Below are 21541 nucleotides of genomic sequence, written 5' to 3' on the forward strand. Positions count from 1 at the left end.
CTAGTCTGCCACCAAGTCCTGTCGTTTCTTCCCTCATATTATCTCATATTTGATTCTGTCTCTCCATTACTCTTCCATCTTCCTAAATCAGGCACTTAGCAGTTCATGCTCGGATTTCTCCAGGAGCCTCAGAATGGTCTTCCTCCTTTTAGTCTGTCTGCCAACCAATTCTACGTTGCCACAGCTGGCTACTCTTTTTGTTTTCCATGACGTATTGTAGCCAGGCAAAAAGAGTACAGTTTTGTCAGATCCTGTTTCAGATTTCTCCTCCTCTTCCCAGTCTTTGGCTTCTCTAGGAAATTCTAAGTAGAGCAAAAGATTTAAAAAGTGATTAATACATTTCCATTCTCTAGAAGCTGTTGTGGTGGTGTTTCCTTTGCTGCTTCTTTTTTTTTTTAGAATTTATTTATTCAAGAGAGACAGAGAGAGAGAGAGAGAGAGAGAGAGTGAGTGGTGGGAGGGGGCGGGAAAGAAGAGGGAGAGAGAGAGAATCTCAAGCAGACTCCCCACAGAGCACGGAGCCCGATGCTGGGATCCTTCCCAGGACCCTGAGATCATAACCTGAGCTGAAACCAAGAGGTGGACGCTTAACCGATTGAGCCACCCAGGCACCCCTCCTTTACTTTTTATGTGACGTATTTATGGTGCAGGGAACTTATGCCTCTTTTTCTCAGTGAAAGACTGTGTGAAGAAAGTAGACTTTTAAGTGGAGTGGAGAAAGAAGTATAACAGAAAATATTATATCTGAAGCTTTATGTTATCAGGTGCTCCCAGTGGGTGCTAAGTAATTACTGGGGTTGGTAATAATGGTGAGGGGTGGTATTAGGAACATAGTACCTATGTTCCTAATACCAGTATATGTACCTGGGAAAACAGGCCACGTGTGGAAGAACAATGGAAACCACTGGGAATGCATAGAGGTGGTGATCCAGGCTTTGATGGAGTAGATGGGTAAAAAATAGGGTTCACCTGGAGCTTGAATTATCATGAAGATAAACATATGCAGTTGCTTTTCCTGACAATTCTTAAACTTCTCAGGAATTCCTTGAAAAACTACCCATGTGGACTGTCTTTTCACAAAACCGGTGTTTCTGGCCCTCAGAGTATGGTACCAGTTCAACTTTCAGCATACGTATCGGGACAGGTACCTTAGAAGCTGGGATCTGATTTGAAAATATTTTAAATTCAAAACCTTTTCAACTTATAAAAGAAAAAATGATTTGTGAATTCAAAGTAAAAAGCCTTGATCCTCTAAACAATAATAGCTGCTCTTGGAGGATATTGAATATTATGAGAAAGTGAACTGGACCCAGGGTCTAGAGCCATCTTGTGCACTGCTGTATAGAGCATGAGGGGAGTAAGGAGGTGGCGGGGAGCGGGCTACATGAGCAATAATGGGGTTTGACCTGTTTTCAGGATTTTGTCTCTCCCTTACTGGGGCTAAAAGAAACAATGCAGAATTTTTGTAAACTCTCTCTTTGCCTTCAATATGTTTCACTTGTATGTATTTCTCTTTTTACACTGCCTCCCCCCCTCCCTTTATTGAAATGCTGCATTTGAAATGTATCTTTTCTCCTTTATTTTATCCTACTTTCCATGGCTGTTCTCTGCCCTCTGTTGGCAGGTTCCTTTGGACCTGTCTGTCTTGTGTGCAGGAGAAAGTTCACAAATAGTTAAAGCCCTTTTCTGCAGATCGGGTCAGTCAAGCAGAGAGAAGGCTGGAAGGTGTGTGGTTTTGTTTTGTTTTTTTCTTGTTTTGCTGGAATCCTTCAGGTTTGGAGGCATGGTCTGGTGTAGAACAAACCTGGTGTGGTCCAGAGTTAGCTGTGAAATCAGGTAAGTTGTAAAACTGTTCAGTGCTGAACTGGGAGTCAGTTTGGGGCCTCAGGCCCTGCCATGGAGAGGATTAGCATGAGCCCAAATCCCATGGTGGTCCCAGAACTCAGCAAGGGTCTTGAGCCTCTTTTGGCCTGCGTGTGACTGGAGGTAGGATTTTTTTTTCCTTTCCCGCTAAGAAACTGGGCATTTTGGAAACCACAGCAGCTTCTAGCAGCTTTGATGCTCGGCAGTTTAGTTCTGAATGAGAAAAGAGGTGTTTGGGCTGGTCCTATCCTAGAAGAAATTATAGGTGGTGTCTGCGAAGTAGTGGAAGGCCATACCAACCCTATAGAGAGAAAGGTGGAGCCTGGGTGGGTGCTGCTCAGGCTAGCAGCGTCTTTAGATTTCTCAGGTTTTCTATGAATTACAGTGGGGTCACCAAATATTACAGCCAAAATCTTTTTGTCCACATCAGTGAGAGCAGTGATCACTTAGATAATGGGAACTTAGATAGTGGGAATATATAGATAACCAAAGTTCTCGTTTATATAATATTTTCAGCCTCTCCTCAAAAATGAAAAAACAAAAACCTTTCACCGGATGTTAATAAGAAACTGCATTAAGCAATTAACTTTTATTTCCCTGCCCTTTCCCACTTGCTAGTATCAGTGGCCAGTTGGAAAGAAGGGGGCAAGATGATTGAAAGTTTAATCCCTAACATAATTAAGAGTTGTTCTTAATATTTAGAATAATGAACTATCATGTACTTGAACTTGTGTGGGAATCTAGGCAACAGAGGTGTTGGTGCTCACTAGGGTCTGCAGGTGTTCCAGAGAGACTTGTCTGGGTCTTTGGTGGCCATTATCCTAAAAGCATGGCTTCATACCATAAGTTCATGAGTTAGCACAGAATCTATACAGAGCGCCACCTTAGAGAATATCTATATAGAGCCTTACCTGGATTCCAGTCTCTGCTATTAAAAAGCCATGTGGGGTTGGGGGAGAAGTGGTTTCCCTCTCTGGAACTTAGTTTTCTGTTAACTTTCTTTTTTTTTTTTAGTAGGTTCTATGGCCAACCTGGGGCTTGAACTCACAACTCCTAGATCAAGAGTCACATGCTCTACCAACTGAACCAGCCTGGGATCCCAGTTTTCAGTTATCTTTAAATAAGGCAATTGAATGATGTATTTATAAGACTCCTCTAGCCCTGAAATTCAGTGATTCTGGCAAAGATTGTGTAAAGATTTGCTTCTCTTATTAAGCTGTGTATAGTTGCTTAAAACATATTTGGTTGATGTGATCTGAAGTTAGAACCTTGTCTTTTTCAGGTTGTCCCATCACCCTTTTGACTGTTTTGTCCTTCTCTTCCTTGCTCAGATAGGACAAAATGCCTTTTTACTAACAGTGTCAGGAGCTGGAATTGGAGTTATCATCCCTCTGTGTTAAAGAAGTCCTAAGGCTTCCATTTCTACTGCACTTGGGGCAAGTTGTTGCTGGGGGCTTGCCTTTGGCCTCTGTGCCCCATGGATTCCAACTACATGCTCCTCCAAGGTAAGGGCTGTGTTATTCAGCTTTTCTTGTATTCATCCCCACAGCTTGTGCAAGTCAGCCAGTGTTCAATAAAGAAATATCACACCTAAGAATAAAATGTCATTGTCCTTAATTTCCCCCCCAAGCCACTAGGTGTCGCCTTCATCTCAGAGAAACTAGGCCCCTCCTCTCTCCCTGCACACCTACACCCCTCCCTCTACTTTTGGAGCTCTCAGCTTCTTGGCACTGTGATTTCTGGAGGAGAGGCTTGAAGGGGGGAGACAAACTGTGGCTCTCAGGAGGGGGAGGAGAATGGACTTATATGCATCTCCTTTATGACCATTTGAGAGAAACTCCCCAAGGTCCCATAGCAGTCCCTCCCAGCAACCATGATATCATCCCTCATAAGCTGTTCTCGGGATCAGATTGGCATGCCAGATATGGGGTATCTGGGGAGAGCCTTCTAGGTTGGAGGCTTGGGAGCAGGATGGAACCCAAGGGGGATACAATGGGCTTCCATTGCCAGGGGGGAATGTTCTGCTTAGTCAGTCCATGAGCTGTTACCAGGTGCAAGCCTGGGCTGTGCAGGGAGACAAAAGAGGAGAGACTGTTCCTGGCCTGGGTCCCTGGAGCAGATGGTGTCCTAGAGGCCTAGCAGGCTATGGAGGGCCTCTGAGGACTTGGGAGACTACAGAAGGGAGCATGGGGAAGGAAGAGGGAGGTTGGAGGGTTGAGTTCTAAGGAAGAAGGAGACCCACCCATGGACTTTGTAAGGACTCAGGAAAAAATCAGTCATCGGAGTCCCTTGGTCCTGGAGGGGCCAGTCTTCCAGGTAGCAGGCATGTCTTCCTGGTGAGGGAGTGAGAGGTTCCTGCAATGGGAAGTGTGCTATGGTTTACTAGGTGGAGGACTAGTGAGGATACCAAATATGTGGGGATTCCTGACTGCTTCCTGGAGACTGGAGTGTTGGAGGGACTCAGGGGAGTAGGGAGGGGACCTTAGGAACAGCAGGATATGCGAGTGGGGAGAAGTTCTGGGCTCGTGGCACTGTGCAAGATGGGCAGAGGGTGGCGGAGTGGGCCAGGGGCTTGGGGGAGACAGGGGTAGGCCCTTAAAGTGAGAGGACGCCCAGGAACCTCGCCGGCCTGAGAGGCCCTTGCGCGAAGCCCCCGAGTTGTCACTGCGTGGGTATGAGACCTGGGATGTCCCTGGGCGCCAGGGAAGGGGGTGGGGGGAGACAGCAGGCGCCGGAGGGTGGGGCCGGAGGGGGAGGAGGAGGGGCCGCGGGGGCGGGGAAGGCGCGGGGCGGGGGCGGGCGTGGGCGGCCTGCCCGGGGAGTCACACTCGGCCGCCGCCGCCGGCGCAGCGAGCGGAGACGGGCCCGGCCGCGGCGACCTGACCTGGACGAGCGGCGCGCCTGGGGGCCCAGGCGGGGGGCGGGAGGAAGCGCCGGGCAGCGCCGGCCGCGCGGGCCCAGGAGGAGCGGAGCAGAGAGGAGCTGGGACACGGGCGGGGCCGCCGCAGCTCCGGATGGGACCAGCGCCCTGGGCCCGTTAGTCCAAGCAGGAGCTTCAGGAGAAGGCTTCACAGGGAGATTCACCCCTGCCTTTCCCTCTCCTCCGGCCCAGGCCTCGCTTCGCTCCCCGCCCGCCCATGGTCCCAGTCCTTCCGCGGCGCGGGCCCCCTCCCACCTTACCCCCTTGGTCCACCTTTTCGCGGCTCTCAGCCCTCCTAGCCCCTTCAGCGGCGAGGTACCCCCGGGCCTTTTCTTTGTACCAGCCTCCCCCCCACCCCCACCCCATCCCAGTCTCGGATCCCCCTTTCCTTCTCAGCTTTATCAGGCTCCTTCACCTCCCACTGTCCCCATCCCTGTCGCAGGCCCCCTTGGTCCCTCCCTTTTCCTGCCACCCTACTCAGCCCTCAGTCCTTGCCCCAGGCTGGTAGACCCACCCCCTACCTCTACCTCTGGGGCTTCCTCCCATCTCCTCCTCTCCCGTCCCCACCACTTTCTGTACCCCAGCCTACCTAGCTGCTCCGCACGTCTCTTCCTGGCCATCTTCCCCCCAGGTTCCGGGCTGGGTGGTGCTTGTGCCTCCCCTGGAGGCCAGAGTGGCGCCGGGGTCTGGGGGTGGCGGGGCTGCTGCTTTCTCCCCATGGCACTGCCATCACTCCTGCTGTTGGTGGCGGCCCTGGCAGGTGGGGTGCGTCCTCCCGGGGCGCGGAACCTGACACTGGCGGTGGTGCTGCCAGAACACAACCTGAGCTACGCCTGGGCCTGGCCCCGGGTGGGTCCTGCTGTGGCCCTGGCGGTGGAGGCGCTGGGCCGGGCACTGCCCGTGGACCTCCGGTTTGTCAGCTCCGAACTAGATGGCGCCTGCTCTGAGTACCTGGCACCGCTGCGCGCTGTGGACCTCAAGCTGTACCATGACCCCGATCTTCTGTTGGGCCCCGGTTGCGTGTACCCTGCTGCCTCCGTGGCCCGCTTTGCCTCACACTGGCGTCTTCCCCTGCTGACTGCGGGTGCCGTGGCATCTGGTTTCGCAGCTAAGAGTGAGCATTATCGTACCCTGGTGCGCACTGGCCCCTCTGCTCCCAAGCTGGGTGAGTTTGTGGTGACATTACACGGGCACTTCAATTGGACTGCCCGCGCTGCCTTGCTGTATCTGGACGCTCGCACAGATGACCGGCCTCACTACTTCACCATCGAGGGCGTCTTTGAGGCCCTGCAGGGCAGCAACCTCAGTGTGCAGCACCAGGTGTATGCCCGTGAGCCGGGGGGCCCTGAGCAGGCCACCCACTTCATCCGGGCCAACGGGCGCAGTGAGTGTGGCCCAGGCTATCTTAGGGTCAGGGGGAGGAGGGGCGCCGCATCCCTGGAGCTCAGCATTGGGAAATAAATGGTGGATGGACGTGGTGGTTGGGGTCAAGAGGCACCTGTGGACAGAGCACCTGTGACGAAGGTGAGGGCGTTGTATTAGGGGAGCCCGTGGATGGCACAGGCAGATATAAACCAGGGATAAGATTTCAGGTAGAATGAGAAGCGAATCCTGTGTCAGGGAAGAATGTGGGATTGGGCGGAAATTGAATTTGGGGAGCAATATGAAACGAGTGCCCTGGAGTAGTGAATGCGTATCCATCTGTGAGCAGAGACTTATTAGACTGGGGCACCAAGAGCCCTTGGTGGCAGAAAAATCGTGAGGACTCCATAAATGAACTTTGGGGTTCAGCAGATTTGTTTGGGAAAGACGGGGTAAAGCTGACACTGAGAGAAATTCTGAGCAAGTCAGTGCCTTTGAGCCTAGGCAAAAGCAGGGCAGAGTGGGGCAGTGAGGAGGGCTGGGTGTGGGGCAACAAGCAGAGCTCTGGGAAGAGGAGGGGCTTAAAGCTGATAGCTCCCTTCCTCTGGGGTCTGGAGTCAGACTCTGACCTCTGCCAGATGGTCCATAAGGCCCCAGGGTACTTATGACATAGACTTCAAGGGGGAGGAATGGGGAGCATATGTTGGGTGGTTGATAGGTTAGGGCACTCTCTTCCTTGCTAAAGATGGAAATGCAGATGGTTCAGAGAGGGGGCTGTGTGGGGACCGGATCCTTTCTCAGAATGCCCCTCTGTCTTGTACCTGTTCCCAGTCGTGTATATCTGTGGCCCTCTGGAGATGCTGCATGAGATCCTTCTTCAGGCCCAGAGGGAGAACCTGACCAATGGGGATTATGTCTTCTTTTACCTGGACGTCTTTGGGGAGAGTCTCCGTGCCGGCCCCACACGCTCAACAGGCCGGCCCTGGCAAGACAATCGCACCCGGGAACAGGCCCAGGCCCTCAGAGAGGCCTTTCAGGTATCATTTGAGCCAAACTTGGAGGAGGGGGAAGAGGAGCTTCTTTGAAGATTCTCTGTCTCTCGTAAGACCCACAGAAACCCCGGGAACAGGGCAGGAATTATGAGCTACAAGGAGGGAAACGAACAGAGGTTTTTTGAGTTTCATATCGCTCTTTCTTACTTCTCCACTTTTGTGACTCTTCTGAGTGTCAGCGCTACCCCCCAAGATCCCGGAATGCCCTCCTAAAGTCCCATTAGTAGACTATACTGTGAGGGAGGAAAGTTCTAGAAAAGACCTGGTCCCAGACCCTGAGAGGACTTTCATCCTTTCTGGATAAGCAAGGCATGATTGTGGTACAGTTAACTACAAGTCTGTGAAAGAAAATGATTATGTGTCCTGGAACAGACACTAAGAACTTCAGGGGGTTCAGAGGAGGGAGAATCAATGTCAGCTGGGTTTAGGAGAGCCTTTTTATAAAGGAATAAGAATCTGTTGTGACTTGAAACGTAGATGTCATATTTCTAGTCTGAGTGGGAGACAGGATCCAGGCAGCCTGAGCAAAGAGAAAAAGATAGGAATGGGCATATTTGGGGGACCAAGAAGATACTGACCTGCCAAGAAAGAAGGGTTGGTTTGAAGCAGATATAGGAAATAATGTTGCAGAGATATAATCAAATTAAGGAGAGCGCTGAACCTAAGATTAAGGTACCTGGACTTGAATGTGGGGTCCTTGAGATTTTTTTGCAAAGAGAAATACAGAGACAGAATTCAGGTTGGATTAGGAGAGGAGTACTTGGGTCTCAAATAGGGTGAGGTGATGTGGGCTCCAACGCCACTGGCAATAGTAGGAATGCAAAGAAATGAATTTACGAAATAATTTGTAGGGGTAATTGACATGACTCTGTTCATTTCACTCCTCTGCTCAAAACTGTCAATGACTTACTTTCTACAGAATAAAGTCCTGACTCCTTATCATGACATTTCAGACCTTCTACAGACTGTGTTCAGCTCAGTTTTTCAGTCTTGCCTCCTGGTGCCCCTCATACCCTGTACTCCAGCCAACCAGACCTCTCTCAGTTCCCCAACCCCTGGGCCTCCCGGCCTCTTGCCTTTGTGCTCTTTGCTCCTTTTTTTTCTGGAACGCTCTTCCTTCCCTCATCCCAAATCACACCCATGAACTGTTCCCTGATTCTCTCACCAATTTTTCACTAATTTATGTTTATGTGTTTCTTTTTTTTTTAAGATCTTATTTATTTGACAGAGAGAGACACATGAGAGAGGGAACACAAGCAGGGGGAGTGGGAGAGGGAGAAGCAGGCTTCCCGCGGAGCAGGGAGCCTGATGTGGGGCTCGATCCCAGGACCCTGGGATCATGACCTGAGCCGAAGGCAGACGCTTAACAACTGAGCCACCCAGGCGCCCCTATATGTGTTTCTTATTTATTTATCCATATCCCTCCTTTTCCTGAAAAGGATTTGAGGTGGCCTATGGGATAACTTTAAGGTCTTTTCACCTGGGATTCTTTGAGTCTGAAATTCAGTAGATGTGTATGAGGGCTGGACTTTGGTGGTCATCATCTCCAATGAGTAAAGTTTTATGTGGCTGTCATTATATATTTGGTTGTATCTGACTGTGAATGACAAGTCTGGGTCTGAGTCCGTGACTGTCACACTTGAACATGGGCAGTGGCAGGACGGGTTTCGTTTATGCTATAACTTTTGCCTGAAACAACCTTCTCACCTTTGTCTGTCTGGATAATGTATGCGTATTCTCTAAGACTCAGATGAGTTATTTTCCCTTTGAGGAAACAATTCTCGAATCCCCAGGTTGGGCTGAATTTCCTGTTCTGTGCTTAACTCTGTCTCCTGTAGAATTTACCACATTATTCAGTCGATATTTGATTCATTTGAAGATTGACTCATTCTATTAGTATCTATCGAGTACGTGTTATGTCCCGGTCACTCTGCTAGGTTCTGGTATACAGTGGAGAATGTAATAGATGTAGTCCTTGCCTGGAACTTACATTTAATAGGATGGACAGACACTAAATAAGCAAATAAATACAAACATAGGGCAACTTGCGATGAGTGTTACTTAAAAAACCCACAAAAAACAAAGATCAAAACAAAACAAAACCAAAGCCTCTCATGTGAAGGGAATAACGAGGGAATTGTACTTCAGCTAGTGTGGTCGAGGAAGATCTCTATGATGCTCCTGAATGGGATGACTCCAGAGCCTTTTGGGCTGTATTTTTTTTTTTTTTTTTTTTTTTGTGGAAGGAATACCTTTCTTTCTCATCTGGGAATTCCTACCAGTCAAGGGGCCCCAGCACTTCGGGTGGGGGAAATGAGATCTAGTCAGCTGACAGATAAATTAATTCTCAGTTTTCCCACTCACTACAGGCATTATTCAGATAGAAAAACATAAGGAGATTTTGCTAGGACACAAGAGAAGGGGGGAATCAGCAATCAAGAATATGCTGAGGGGGGAATCAAGGCTTTGGGGCGGGGTGAAGGTAAGGGGGTAACGAGGTGTTCTCTGGAAAAGCCACTTATCCTGTTCCAATGCTGAAGCAGGGCAGGGCGTGAGGGAAGTTGAGTGGTCAGCTCCAACCAAGGATGAAAGAGCAGAGAGCCCTTACCCCAGAGATACCTGGCCTACTGGGAGGAGAGGGCTCTGAAATTAAGTATATTGATATGATTTTTCTCTCATTAAGCCATAGCTGCGTGATCATGCTCAGTTTTGTATTCTACGTGCCTAGCACGGACTTACTGAACTGCATTAAGGTGCGTGTTGGGGAGAAGTGGGGAGAGGACTAGGAATTCGTTTACAGAGGGGTAGGGCTAGCAGGTGCCATAAACCAAGGTGATCAGCCAGGACAGGGAAGACTAAGTGGATACAATAGAACTAAGTAAGCAAAGGATGGCTAAACACGTTTTTGGCAGCCTTTGCTTATTTTTCTTCTCACCTGGGGTCCACTGTGAAAAGGGCCACCATTACTTACCTTTACCTTCTTCTCTCTATGTAGCCCTGAGCAAGCACAGAAATTCTTTGGAGGTTCTTCTTTTTTTTTCCTTTTTTTACATAGCTAGTAACCACAGCAAAAACAGTCTAGCATAGCAGTTTTCAAAATGTGGTCTTGGAACCCTGGGGGCCTCTGAAATCCTCTCAGAAGGACCATGAGGTCAAAACTATTTAAAACATAATACTAAGATGTTTATTTGCCTCCTCACTCTTATCCCTCCGCGATTGTACAGTGGAGTTTTCCAGAGGCTACATGACATGTGATGCTCTTGTCAGCCTGGCAGCTGGAGAAGGTGTCCTTGTGTATTCTTGTGTTCTAAAAACTTGTCAGTTTTAATTTCTAAAATGTAAAGATTGATAGATATAATCCATGTAATCAAAAGCTCTTTGTGGTCCTCAGTAATTTTTAGTAGTGTAAAGGGGGGTCATGAAATCAAAAAGTTTGAGAACTGCTAGTCTAGCAAACTGAGAAGCCTAGAGAATTATGAAGTGTCTAAAAAGCATTAAAAACCTGTTATCAGCCTTTATATTGAGATATAAATTGTGTTAAGCACGATCTTTTTGGGCTCTTTTACTGATTTTTTAACATTGTTTGTCAACAATATCCTACCCTTCTATTTTTCTTTTATTCTTGAAATAGGTGTTACTGAACAAACCCTTCCAACCCCATCCTCAGACCCCTTCTCCTTTTAAGTTATACCTGAGGGTGGGAGAGTATTACAAGCGTGTGATCAAGGACCCAAATGCTCCAGTAAGAATAATTACGTTACGAAGCAAACGCTAGTCTAATGTAATGAATACATATTAGAGATCAACTTTATTATTTCCTACCTAGAATGAATTGATACAAAGTAAATCACATATATGTGATTTATCTAGTATCTCCAAGTCCACATGTACTTTCAGTGACAGGAATGAACAAAACTGGTAGAAGTGGGTAGATTTTAATCTACATTTCACAAAATGCATTGATCTGAATGAAGTCTTGCCCTGAAGTTGCGATGCCAGCTTCCCATCCAAGGCAAAGGCTGGTCTCAGTCGCTGTGCAGGCCTGAGGTGTAGACAGAGGCCAGTATGTCCATCAGCAAAGGAAGGGGAAATGTGTGAGGTCAGTGGGCGCCAGGAGGGCATCCCAGAGAGAGACAGAGATGCGCTGACCCAAGGCCAGTGATGTGGGCCTGGCTGAGGTCACGTGTGTCATTTGCCTAGCTATGAAATGTGTGTGGGCATGTGACTATATGTTTTCTCTGTGACACATGTCTATTAGTGACGTATAGGACCATGCCCGTATGCGGGACAGTGCTGCTTAGGGTGGGTGTTCCACACATGTTCAGTGAATGGGCCCACAACTTTTCACTGATAGGCTCATTGTCTCCAAGTGTTTCCCTCAGGTGTCCTGAAATCTGTTTAATTCACTGGGTGGAGGCACTGTGTCCAAGTGGCCCAGAGGAAAATATCAACACGTTACTGATCACATTAACAGTAATTAACATGTCAGAGAGGAGCTGTTGATCCGTGTTGTCCTTGACAGTGAGTAGGTCCCCAGAAAGGATGGGACAGAGCAGCTGTGAGTGCTGTGGCTGGAAGGGAGGGGACAGGGAAGACAAGGGGACAGGTTTGGAGCTGATATCTCTATTTCCCAGGCTCCACCTTCCCAGAACCGTGCACTTTTCGTGGTGGAGTGCCACTCCCCTCTTCCCAGATGTAGTAAACATACACCACACGGACCTCACACGCACAGGTGCATGCACAACACAGAGCTTAGTGTCCTTGCAGCCTTCAGACTCATCTGTGTATATTTTGTATCATGAATATTTCACCGAGCTCCCTGCCCTGCTTCCTCTCTTCCCCAATGCCTATCTTGAATCCTGTTCACTCTCCCCATGTGCTGTTGGTACAGACAGTATTGGTGATCACTTACCGAGAACCCCCAAATCCTGAGTATCAGGAATTCCAGAATCGTCTGCTGATAAGAGCCCGGGAAGATTTTGGTGTGGAGCTGGCCCCCTCCCTGGTAAGTAGATCTCTCTTTCCTGAGAGTCGGGCCAGGCTTTGAGGAAAGGCTCTTCTAACTCAGCATCAAGCCTTGGCCTCGGAGCCAGCCCAATTTGGGGACTGTCTGCTGTCATCCAGGCTTTTTCCTTCTGTTCTTCTGTCCAGTGGAGGTAGGGATGGCACTTTAGGAATGAGAGGAGGGAAGGAAGCAAACCAGAAGAGAGAGAAGCGGTAGAAGGAGACCCCAGAGACGGGAAAGGGGGCTGGGGAGGGGCCTGGCAGGACATTTGGAGACCCCTACTGAAGTTGCCACCCCTAGATGAACCTCATTGCTGGCTGCTTCTACGATGGGATCCTGCTGTACGCTGAAGTCCTGAACGAGACAATCCAGGAGGGAGGCACCCGGGAAGATGGACTTCGAATTGTGGAGAAGATGCAGGGACGAAGATACCATGGTAATGGAGAGGGTCAGGCGGGGGCCGGAGCGCTGCTGTCGGGCCTGGGAGCGGAGTAGGCAGAAGAAAATATAGACGCCAGGGGCAGAGGAAGAGTTAGGAGGGGTCAGAGAACATGGTGGAGGTGGACATGTATTAAGACCAGGGGCGGGGAGGGATCTGAGGTAATTGGAGGAATCGGGGCACAGGAAAGGGTAGATCTCAAAGTAAGGGCTGCTCTTTTCTATCTTAGGTGTAACTGGACTGGTTGTTATGGACAAGAACAATGACCGAGAGACTGACTTTGTCCTGTGGGCCATGGGAGACCTGGATTCTGGGGACTTCCAGGTAACGGGGGAGGAGGCAGGGAGGAGACTGTGGTCCCTGAATATCTAGCTTTCAAGGGTTCGGTGGGGCAGAATCAAAGGTACTAGAGGCAGGGACTTGTTTGCTGGAGCTCTGTCCAGGGTGGGTGGTAGGCTGGGGAGAAAAGCAGCCAAATAGCGGGGCGTTTGGGGGAGAGGCTGGTGGGAGCAGGCCTGTGGGCCCAGTTTTCTCCTTCCTCACAGCCTGCAGCCCACTACTCAGGAGCCGAGAAGCAGATTTGGTGGACAGGACGGCCTATTCCCTGGGTGAAGGGGGCCCCCCCCTTGGACAATCCCCCCTGTGCCTTTGACTTGGACGACCCATCCTGTGATAAAAGTGGGTGTGTGCGGGGGCTGGGAGTCACCCTTCTTCCCCTAACTCCCATCCTTTCATCTCCTCTCCGTGACCCCCCACCCTTAGCTCTGTTTCCCCCTCTACTTGTAGACCCCTTCCTCCCACTCCTTTCCCTCAAGGAGTCTGTCTGCTCCCTACACCCTGAGCACCGCCCCCTCCCCATCCACAACTCCACACAGTGTTTCTCAGGGTCCCCTCTCTCCTTCAGCTCCACTTTCAACTCTGGCCATTGTGGCGCTGGGAACAGGAATCACCTTCATCATGTTTGGTGTTTCCAGCTTCCTCATTTTCCGGTGAGTTCTGGGCTTCCTACTGACCTCTACCCCCTTCCCTCCCTCCCACCGCTCAGGCCTTCTGGGGGTTAGCGGGACTCTTAGTTTGATGGCTGTCTCTTAGGCCTAACGTCTTCCTCTCTAGCCTTTTCTCGTTAAGCTTTTAGCCTAGGTGTTGTTTTCCCACTTTTGGTCCAAGCCTGGGTGTCCTAAGGATAGGTTTCGCGTGGGGTCTTCTAAGGGCAAAGGTGAATTTTCCATGAATGGTACCATTTTAAGAAAGAACTTTTACCTTCAGCCTCTGTGTTTTCAAATGAGCACAGGGCACATATCCCCCGTGTAGAGAGAGAATGCATCCTCCTGAGGCAGTCCTGCACTGAGTCCCACCTCGAGTGTGATGGTTGCAGCTTCTGGTGCTGCAGGGAAGCCCCCCACAACCCCACTGTTGGCTCCCGGGGTGGTAGGATCGGGCTTGCCAGTCAACTGAGGTGTGCAGTCCTTACAGAAAGCTGATGCTGGAGAAGGAGCTGGCTAGCATGTTGTGGCGCATTCGCTGGGAAGAACTGCAATTTGGCAATTCAGAACGATATCATAAAGGTGCAGGCAGTCGTCTCACACTGTCGCTGGTGAGCTCTGGTCTCAGCTGTCCCTCTGCTTCCCTCTGAGTGCCTGTCCTTTCGTACCCTGGACCTTTCCCAGCACATTGGCTTGTAATGATAGCCCTTGCACTGCCACCATCATCTAATGTTCCTTTCATCCTTCCGCCTCCATGTTGCCCTTGGCCCCAGCGGGGATCCAGTTACGGCTCGCTCATGACAGCCCATGGGAAATACCAGATCTTTGCCAACACCGGTCACTTCAAGGTGAACAGTCATCCGCTTGTTCTGGTCCCCATCATTTCATCCTCTCTCATCCCCATATGTCACCTCTTGCCATGAACCTCTGCCCCTCATAACCTTCCTTTCTATGTCTAGCTGAGCTCCTGGATGTTCCCACCCTTCTCCAGGATTTCCTAGCACCCGGGAACTCCTGATACTAACTTCCCTTTTCCCCTTTCACTCCCACCATCAGGGAAATGTTGTCGCCATCAAACATGTGAATAAGAAGCGCATTGAGCTGACCCGGCAGGTTCTGTTTGAGCTCAAACACGTATGTAATGTTGTATGGGTTAAGGGTGAGGGGTACATAGGGAGGGAGAAGAGGAGAGGGGAATAGTAAAATTGGCTAGGGAGGCAAGGGCTTATTTATGAGGGGTTTTAAGTTGTAGGTACACTTAAGAGAAAGGTCCTGTCATGCAGTGCTTTATTTCTGTATCTGATTTTTGATTTCCTTCAATTCTTTTTTCTTTTCCCACCTTTTGTTGTTGTTCTTAGATGAGAGATGTTCAGTTCAACCACCTCACTCGCTTCATCGGTGCCTGCATTGACCCCCCCAACATTTGCATCGTGACCGAGTATTGTCCTCGGGGGAGTTTACAGGTAAGGGAAAAGTGGAGATTCTAGGGATAGGGGAGATAAGCACGTGATCGCTAGTGGGACTAGGGTAGTCATATAATCTATCCCATGTCACTACCAGGACATTCTGGAAAATGACAGCATCAACTTGGACTGGATGTTTCGTTATTCTCTCATTAATGACCTTGTTAAGGTGAGTCTTCCCTGCTCTTCCATAAGAGTTCATTTGCTTTAAAATGCCTTTCTTTTTTTAAGGTTTTATTTATTTATTAGAGAGAGAGAGAGCACGCACATGTGCACGAATGGGGCGGGGAGGGGCAGAGGGAGAGAGAGACTCCCCGCCGAGCAGGGAGCCTGATGTGGGGCTCCATCCCGGGACCCCGGCATCATGGCCTGAGCTGAAGGCAGATGCTTAACTGACCGAGCCACCCAGGCGCCCCTGAAATGCCTTTGTTTCTTGATCTTTGCTTTCAATTTCTCCTTCCAGTCCGGTGAAAGTGCTGTTCTCTCCAGTTCCCCTTATTCCTATGGTTGGGTAATAATGGGTGAAGGATCTGGAGTTTTTAATCGGGGGAGATTTATCTGCCACAAAGAGTCCTGTACTTGTAAAGAGTTTTTGTCATCCTGCCCTAGACATCTCCGATCTCTCACCATCATCTTTTTTTTTTTAAACCTCCAAGAGTTTATATTAAGATTTCTCAGCAGGAAAAAGATGAATGGGGTCTCCGAACATAATTCTCTCCTACTTTTTCCTCATCATTTATTTTCTGACCAATATTTGGCATAGCTGCTTTTTTTTTTCCAGAAAAACTGAAATTAAAAAAAAGAACATTTACTAGTAAAACTAAGAGAAATGAAGGAAAATTATACTAGACCTTTGGTATCTTCCCATATATTAGTTTTTAGCTATTTTCAGGTGACCCAGTGGTGTATGGCTTTGCAGAGGTATGAGTTTGAATCGTGCATGGATTGGACAAGTGTTTAGAGCAATTCTTATAGCCAGTGAGCTAGCCTAGTGGATCACTTGTACCACACTTGAAGCTGGCTTTGGCTTTTCTGTTTAATTCTCATGAGGTTATTTAAAAAATTTTGTGTGTGTGTGTGAAAATTTGCCATCAAGTGAGATAAAATATTAGGTAAAGTTGATGTGGTGGCTGACTGTGATGATAAATATAAGAAAAACAGGACTCTAGAGAGTACCATGATTTGATGGAAAAGTGATTTAGAAAAAAGCCAGAAGCCTAATGCTTTCTGTATTCACAAATTTGGTGATTCCCAAAGGTTTTGTTGATATCAAAAGGAATAAAAAGGGAGGAGTTCACAGAGACTAGAGTTAACGATTTTTTACGTCCAGAGCTAAACACCTTTAGACAGAGGTGTTTTGGTTAGCATACAGATCACTGCATCCTTTTTCTGTTCCACCTGAATGATTTGGGCGGGCTCCCAGGGTTTCATTTTGGGAAGCACCACTCTGCCTTCTTGGGACCTGCCTGATAGTCCCTCATAGGCAAAGGTTTTTCTCCTCTGGCTCTGCATTGGCTTGGCAGCCGTCTCCCACTTTTGTCCCTTGTCCAGGGCTTTACTAATTTACTATTTTTTCCACTTTCTCTCTGGCCTAGCATCCTCTCCAGTAGATGGCTTTCCTCCTCCATCCTGACTTGCCTGCCTACACATGGCTATATGTTAAAGTTTACAACTGGCTAGTCTTCCTTGGTGCATCTAGGTACTCTTGATACCTGGGTCTCTAGCCATGTCTTCCCAAGTAGTGGCCATATATTTGAGGCCATCATGGATGTCAGACATATCGTTTTCGGAGTTCACCCTCATAGTTCTGTTTACTACTTAGAAGACTGCCCTTTCCAGTCCTCCCCTTGTCTCTCCCCTTAAACATTTCTCCTGTCCCTGGTGCCATGGTGCCAATATACTGTTTATGGTACCAAGAAGGGATGACTCTCCTATTCTGCCTGCTTCTTTGGGTAGAAACTTACTGTAAAGGATGCCTTCCAAAAGTAGCTTATTGTTTTTATGGTCCAGAGATCTTTAGACAGCTAGCTAATGCCCATCTCATGGAGAGGGGGGTATCTTAAGCCAGATATAATCCAAACCCATGACTTGATCTGTATCCTGCAGGGCATGGCCTTTCTCCATAACAGCATTATTGCATCCCATGGGAGTCTCAAGTCCTCCAACTGTGTGGTGGATAGTCGTTTTGTGCTCAAAATCACAGACTATGGCCTGGCCAGCTTCCGTTCAACTGCTGAACCCGATGACAGCCACGCCCTCTATGCCAGTGAGGCCTTCCCCCACAACCTCCTTTTATATTTCTCCTCTGGCCTTGATCATTTCCACCTAGGGAGGGTGGGAGAGGGAGATGGAATGACAGTAATATGGGGAGCATTATGGGCTTGGGGATACTCTTTTTGAGGACCTGGCCAGCCTGTTCCCTCTTTTCAGAGAAGCTGTGGACTGCCCCAGAACTGCTCGGTGGGAACCCACTGCCAACCACAGGCATGCAGAAGGCTGATGTCTATAGCTTTGGGATCATCTTACAGGAGATAGCACTTCGCAGTGGCCCTTTCTACTTGGAGGGCCTGGACCTCAGCCCCAAAGGTGAGAGTCAATCTACTGCCCATAGACTCCTCTACCTGGGGGACCCTATTCTTCATCCAAAGCGTTTATCACCCTCAGAGATTGTCCAAAAGGTCCGAAATGGTCAGCGGCCATATTTCCGGCCAAGCATTGACCGGACCCAACTGAATGAAGAGTTAGTATTGCTGATGGAGCGATGTTGGGCCCAGGAACCAGCTGAGCGGCCAGACTTTGGACAAATTAAGGGCTTCATTCGCCGCTTTAACAAGTGAGAGGGCACTAAGGGGTGGGGGCTCTCAGTCTTGGTGGATGAGGTGGGGCTGGTGGGGCCAAGAGGGTGGGTTGGGTAGGAAGTCCTGGGAGTCTTGAGAGTCTGGGAGCAGGTACCATATCCTGGCCTCCCTCCAGGGAGGGCGGCACGAGCATATTGGACAACCTGCTGTTGCGCATGGAGCAGTATGCCAATAACCTGGAGAAGCTGGTGGAGGAGCGCACACAGGCCTATCTGGAGGAGAAACGCAAGGCTGAAGCTCTGCTCTACCAAATTCTACCCCAGTGAGACTTTGGTCACCTTCCCAGATTTTCCTTTAGTATTCTACTCTATTGGGTTCTCCCAGATCAAGCTCCTGAGAACTCACCTCCCAACTCTTAGAACCCTGTTTTGTTTCACCTTGACACAGTGAGCCTTTCTGGCTATAGACTGTGTGTTTTCATTCTGTCTCCGAATGAGCTATGCTGCCTTCTTCTTGGCTTTGCAACCCTTCTTTTTAGGACACGGCTCTACCATGCCTTTGCTCTAGCAGGTGGATGTAGAACACTCCCAACTTGAGACACTTAGCCCCCATCCCTAGGGGTCCCCTTCCAACCCCCCACCACTTAAGTACTTTACCTTGAGCTAGTCCTAGTCACCTTCCTTCTCTTCTACCCGGCTTAGCTTTCATGTTATAATGCATCTCTGCGCCAGCCATACACTCCTTTCCTCTCTCCTCCACCCATCCTCTCTCTCTGAGTTTGGCCCTTGCTTCCTAGTTCAGTGGCAGAGCAGTTAAAACGGGGAGAGACTGTACAGGCTGAGGCCTTTGACAGTGTTACCATCTACTTCAGTGACATTGTTGGCTTCACAGCTTTGTCAGCAGAGAGCACCCCCATGCAGGTGAGAACCAGAAATGAGAAGTAGGGGGCGGGATAGGGATCTGGGGGAGCTTTGTTGGGGCATAGGGAGCCTTGATAGTAGGGGAGATTCATTTGTTCTGGAGTTCCCATATTTTGTTAGGGCTTATGGGTTAAGAATTCTTAAAAAGTTAGGCTCAAGTCTCAGGGGCTCTACTTTCCCATCCTTGTTAGGTGGTGACACTTCTCAATGACCTGTATACCTGCTTTGATGCCATAATTGACAACTTTGACGTCTACAAGGTGAGAGCTGGGGCTATCCTTCTCCTGAGACCACCTTGAAAACCCAATCTCCCTGAACCCTACATGCCTTACCCCACTCGATGGTCAGTTTGCCCTCCTGGGTCTCCAGCACCCTAGTACTGGGGTCCCTTTGTAGACAAATGAGGCTCTGGCCCTCTTATTGTATCTTTCAGTCTGATTTCTTGTGAATCTTAGGCTGCCCTGATCAGAACCATCACAGGATTTAGCCCCTATCCACCACTTTTTGCCTAGGAGTATAAACACAGCCTCTCCATCTTTTCTCATCTCTCCATCCCTTCTAGACACGGAAGAATCATATGGGATGTAGGTACAGAATGATTTATTAGGGTGAGGGACATGCTACCTTTTTGTTACGTCCTTGAGTTGGCACAGAGTGGGCTTTATTGTACTTCAGAGTAAAAACCATTGGGATTTAGGTGTTGATTTTGTGACTAATTGTGTGGCCTTGGGCAAGTAACTGGAAAGCTCCTTGAACCTCAGATATTTTACCTATAAGTTGGGAATAATAGATTTATTGTGTAAAGCGCACATTGCACAGATAATACTATTCCTGTCTCTTTCCTTTGGACTTACTCTACCGTGTCTGTTATTACTATAACATAGAACTCCCATAAACCCTTTACCAGATTCACCAGTTATTTATATTTTACCCCACTTGCTTTATTAAAAAAAATCTATATATCTATGTAATTATTTTCTGGACTATTTGAGAGTAAGTTGCAGGCACGGTGCCCCTTTATCCCTAAACGGTTCAGTGTCTGGTTCCTAAAAATAGGCCATTCTTTTGTATAGCTTCAGCACAATTAACAAAGCCAAGCGGTTGCTTTCGTACCTCGCACAGTTCAGGCTGTCTGAGGCCTAGTTCAATGGGCCTGCCTGCCCTCCTCACTAGCCTCTGTGCCCTGTTTTCTTGCTTCCCATTTCCTGACAGCAGAACCTCTTTGTCCATGTGTTGTTGTAGACAGGGTATCCATTCATTCAGCAAATGTTTACTGAGTGTTCGCCAGGTACAGGGGTGGGGTAGGAGGATTTAAAGATTCCCTTAACTGCACCTCTCCCTCTTCCCCCCTCTGCCAATTCTCAGGACCATGGCACTTACTTTCTAGTCAATGTTCTGGCCTCCCAGGCTGTTAGGATGACTCATAGTGGTGTTCAGCTTATCTCCTTCTATGCTTCCCCATTCCCACTGATCCACATAGAGGTGACATTTTCATCCCCATCTCAATCAGGTAGAAACGATTGGAGATGCCTACATGGTGGTGTCTGGCCTCCCAGGCCGAAATGGTCAACGCCATGCCCCAGAAATTGCTCGTATGGCCCTAGCATTACTGGATGCAGTTTCTTCCTTCCGCATCCGCCACCGACCCCATGACCAGCTGAGGCTACGCATAGGGGTCCACACGGGTAAGGCTGACTCTCACTCCAGCCCTCATGTCTGCTTTTCCCAGGCTCTCCCAACCTGTTTCTTCTCCTAGGGCCCGTCTGTGCTGGGGTTGTTGGCCTGAAGATGCCCCGCTATTGTCTTTTCGGAGACACGGTGAACACTGCTTCCCGCATGGAGTCTAATGGTCAAGGTAAAACATGAGCCCTCAAGCCCAGCCTCAGCCTCAATGTGTGTTGTCCTTTTCTTCTTTTCAGAGTTCCTCCAAATCTCTCAATCTGAGAGACCACAGTTCCTGACTGCTCCATCCTTGGACATATTTTGGTTCTAGTGCATGCCCTGGGAAGACTGAGAGCCTCCTGAGGGGTGGTGGTTTGGTAAAGCTCTCTCCGGTACCGCCAATTCTTCTCTTGTCTTTTCTTTGATTCATCTTCCCACCATCCCTGCAACCTCCTCCCACCCCCAGCCCTGAAGATCCATGTCTCCTCTACCACCAAGGATGCCCTGGATGAGCTAGGATGCTTCCAGCTAGAGCTTCGGGGGGATGTGGAGATGAAGGTGATGGCAGGCCATGGGGAGGGGTCATGGAAAGGGAGGATGAAAGCAATTATGGGGACCATGGGGAAAAGAGAGAGATAAAGAGAATAACATCAAAGAATTTGAATTATCTTCACTCCCCCACTTCTAGGGAAAAGGAAAGATGCGAACTTACTGGCTCCTAGGAGAGCAGAAAGGACCCCCTGGACTCCTGTAAACCCTACTTCTTCCCAAATCAGACAGTCTCCTGCTGCTGGGACCTGGGTGGTCACCATCTCTCCACACACCAGAAATGGACATTGTCATGTAAGATGGAAACCAACGTGCACAAACCCCGACCTTATATGGAAGTTGTTGCTCTTTGCAGCTCAGCCTTGTACATATACCTGCCTCGCTCTGGCCTGGTCCCCTTCTTCCTTACCTTCTGTAAATATCTGTATCTAAACCAGAATATTTTGGCCAAATATAAAACAACAAAAAATGTCATGGTGTCAGAGTCTGGGTTAGGGGCAAGTCCAAGGAAAGGTGATGAGGTGT

The 21541-nt window shown here is 48.9% G+C and overlaps 1 protein-coding gene across 2 annotated transcripts; it reads left to right on the top strand.

The window, feature by feature from the left end:
• Window positions 1-5500: 5500 nt before the first annotated feature.
• On the top strand, window positions 5501-21457 carry NPR2 (natriuretic peptide receptor 2). Of its 2 annotated transcripts, none has more exons than XM_088018726.1 (22): window positions 5501-6167; window positions 6977-7182; window positions 12089-12202; window positions 12503-12638; window positions 12871-12965; window positions 13187-13319; window positions 13546-13630; window positions 14106-14235; window positions 14398-14472; window positions 14681-14758; window positions 14983-15087; window positions 15185-15256; window positions 17194-17353; window positions 17518-17673; window positions 17752-17920; window positions 18061-18207; window positions 18682-18805; window positions 18997-19065; window positions 20316-20490; window positions 20562-20660; window positions 20934-21025; window positions 21156-21457. In XM_088018726.1, exons 1-22 carry the CDS (start codon window positions 5501-5503, stop codon window positions 21219-21221), a joined length of 3153 nt encoding a protein of 1050 aa, XP_087874852.1. In that variant the 3' UTR covers window positions 21222-21457. The 2 variants fall into 2 exon arrangements, with proteins under 2 accessions (XP_087874852.1, XP_027971050.1); XM_028115249.2 differs by having other exon boundaries at window positions 14115-14235.
• The last annotated feature ends 84 nt before the right edge of the window (window positions 21458-21541 follow it).

The sequence above is a fragment of the Eumetopias jubatus genome, unplaced genomic scaffold (genome assembly GCF_037043125.1).
Source record: "Eumetopias jubatus isolate StellerSeaLion01/CBP00866 unplaced genomic scaffold, mEumJub1_p1.0 scaffold_15, whole genome shotgun sequence".
In the NCBI taxonomy this organism is placed as follows: Eukaryota; Metazoa; Chordata; class Mammalia; order Carnivora; family Otariidae; genus Eumetopias; species Eumetopias jubatus.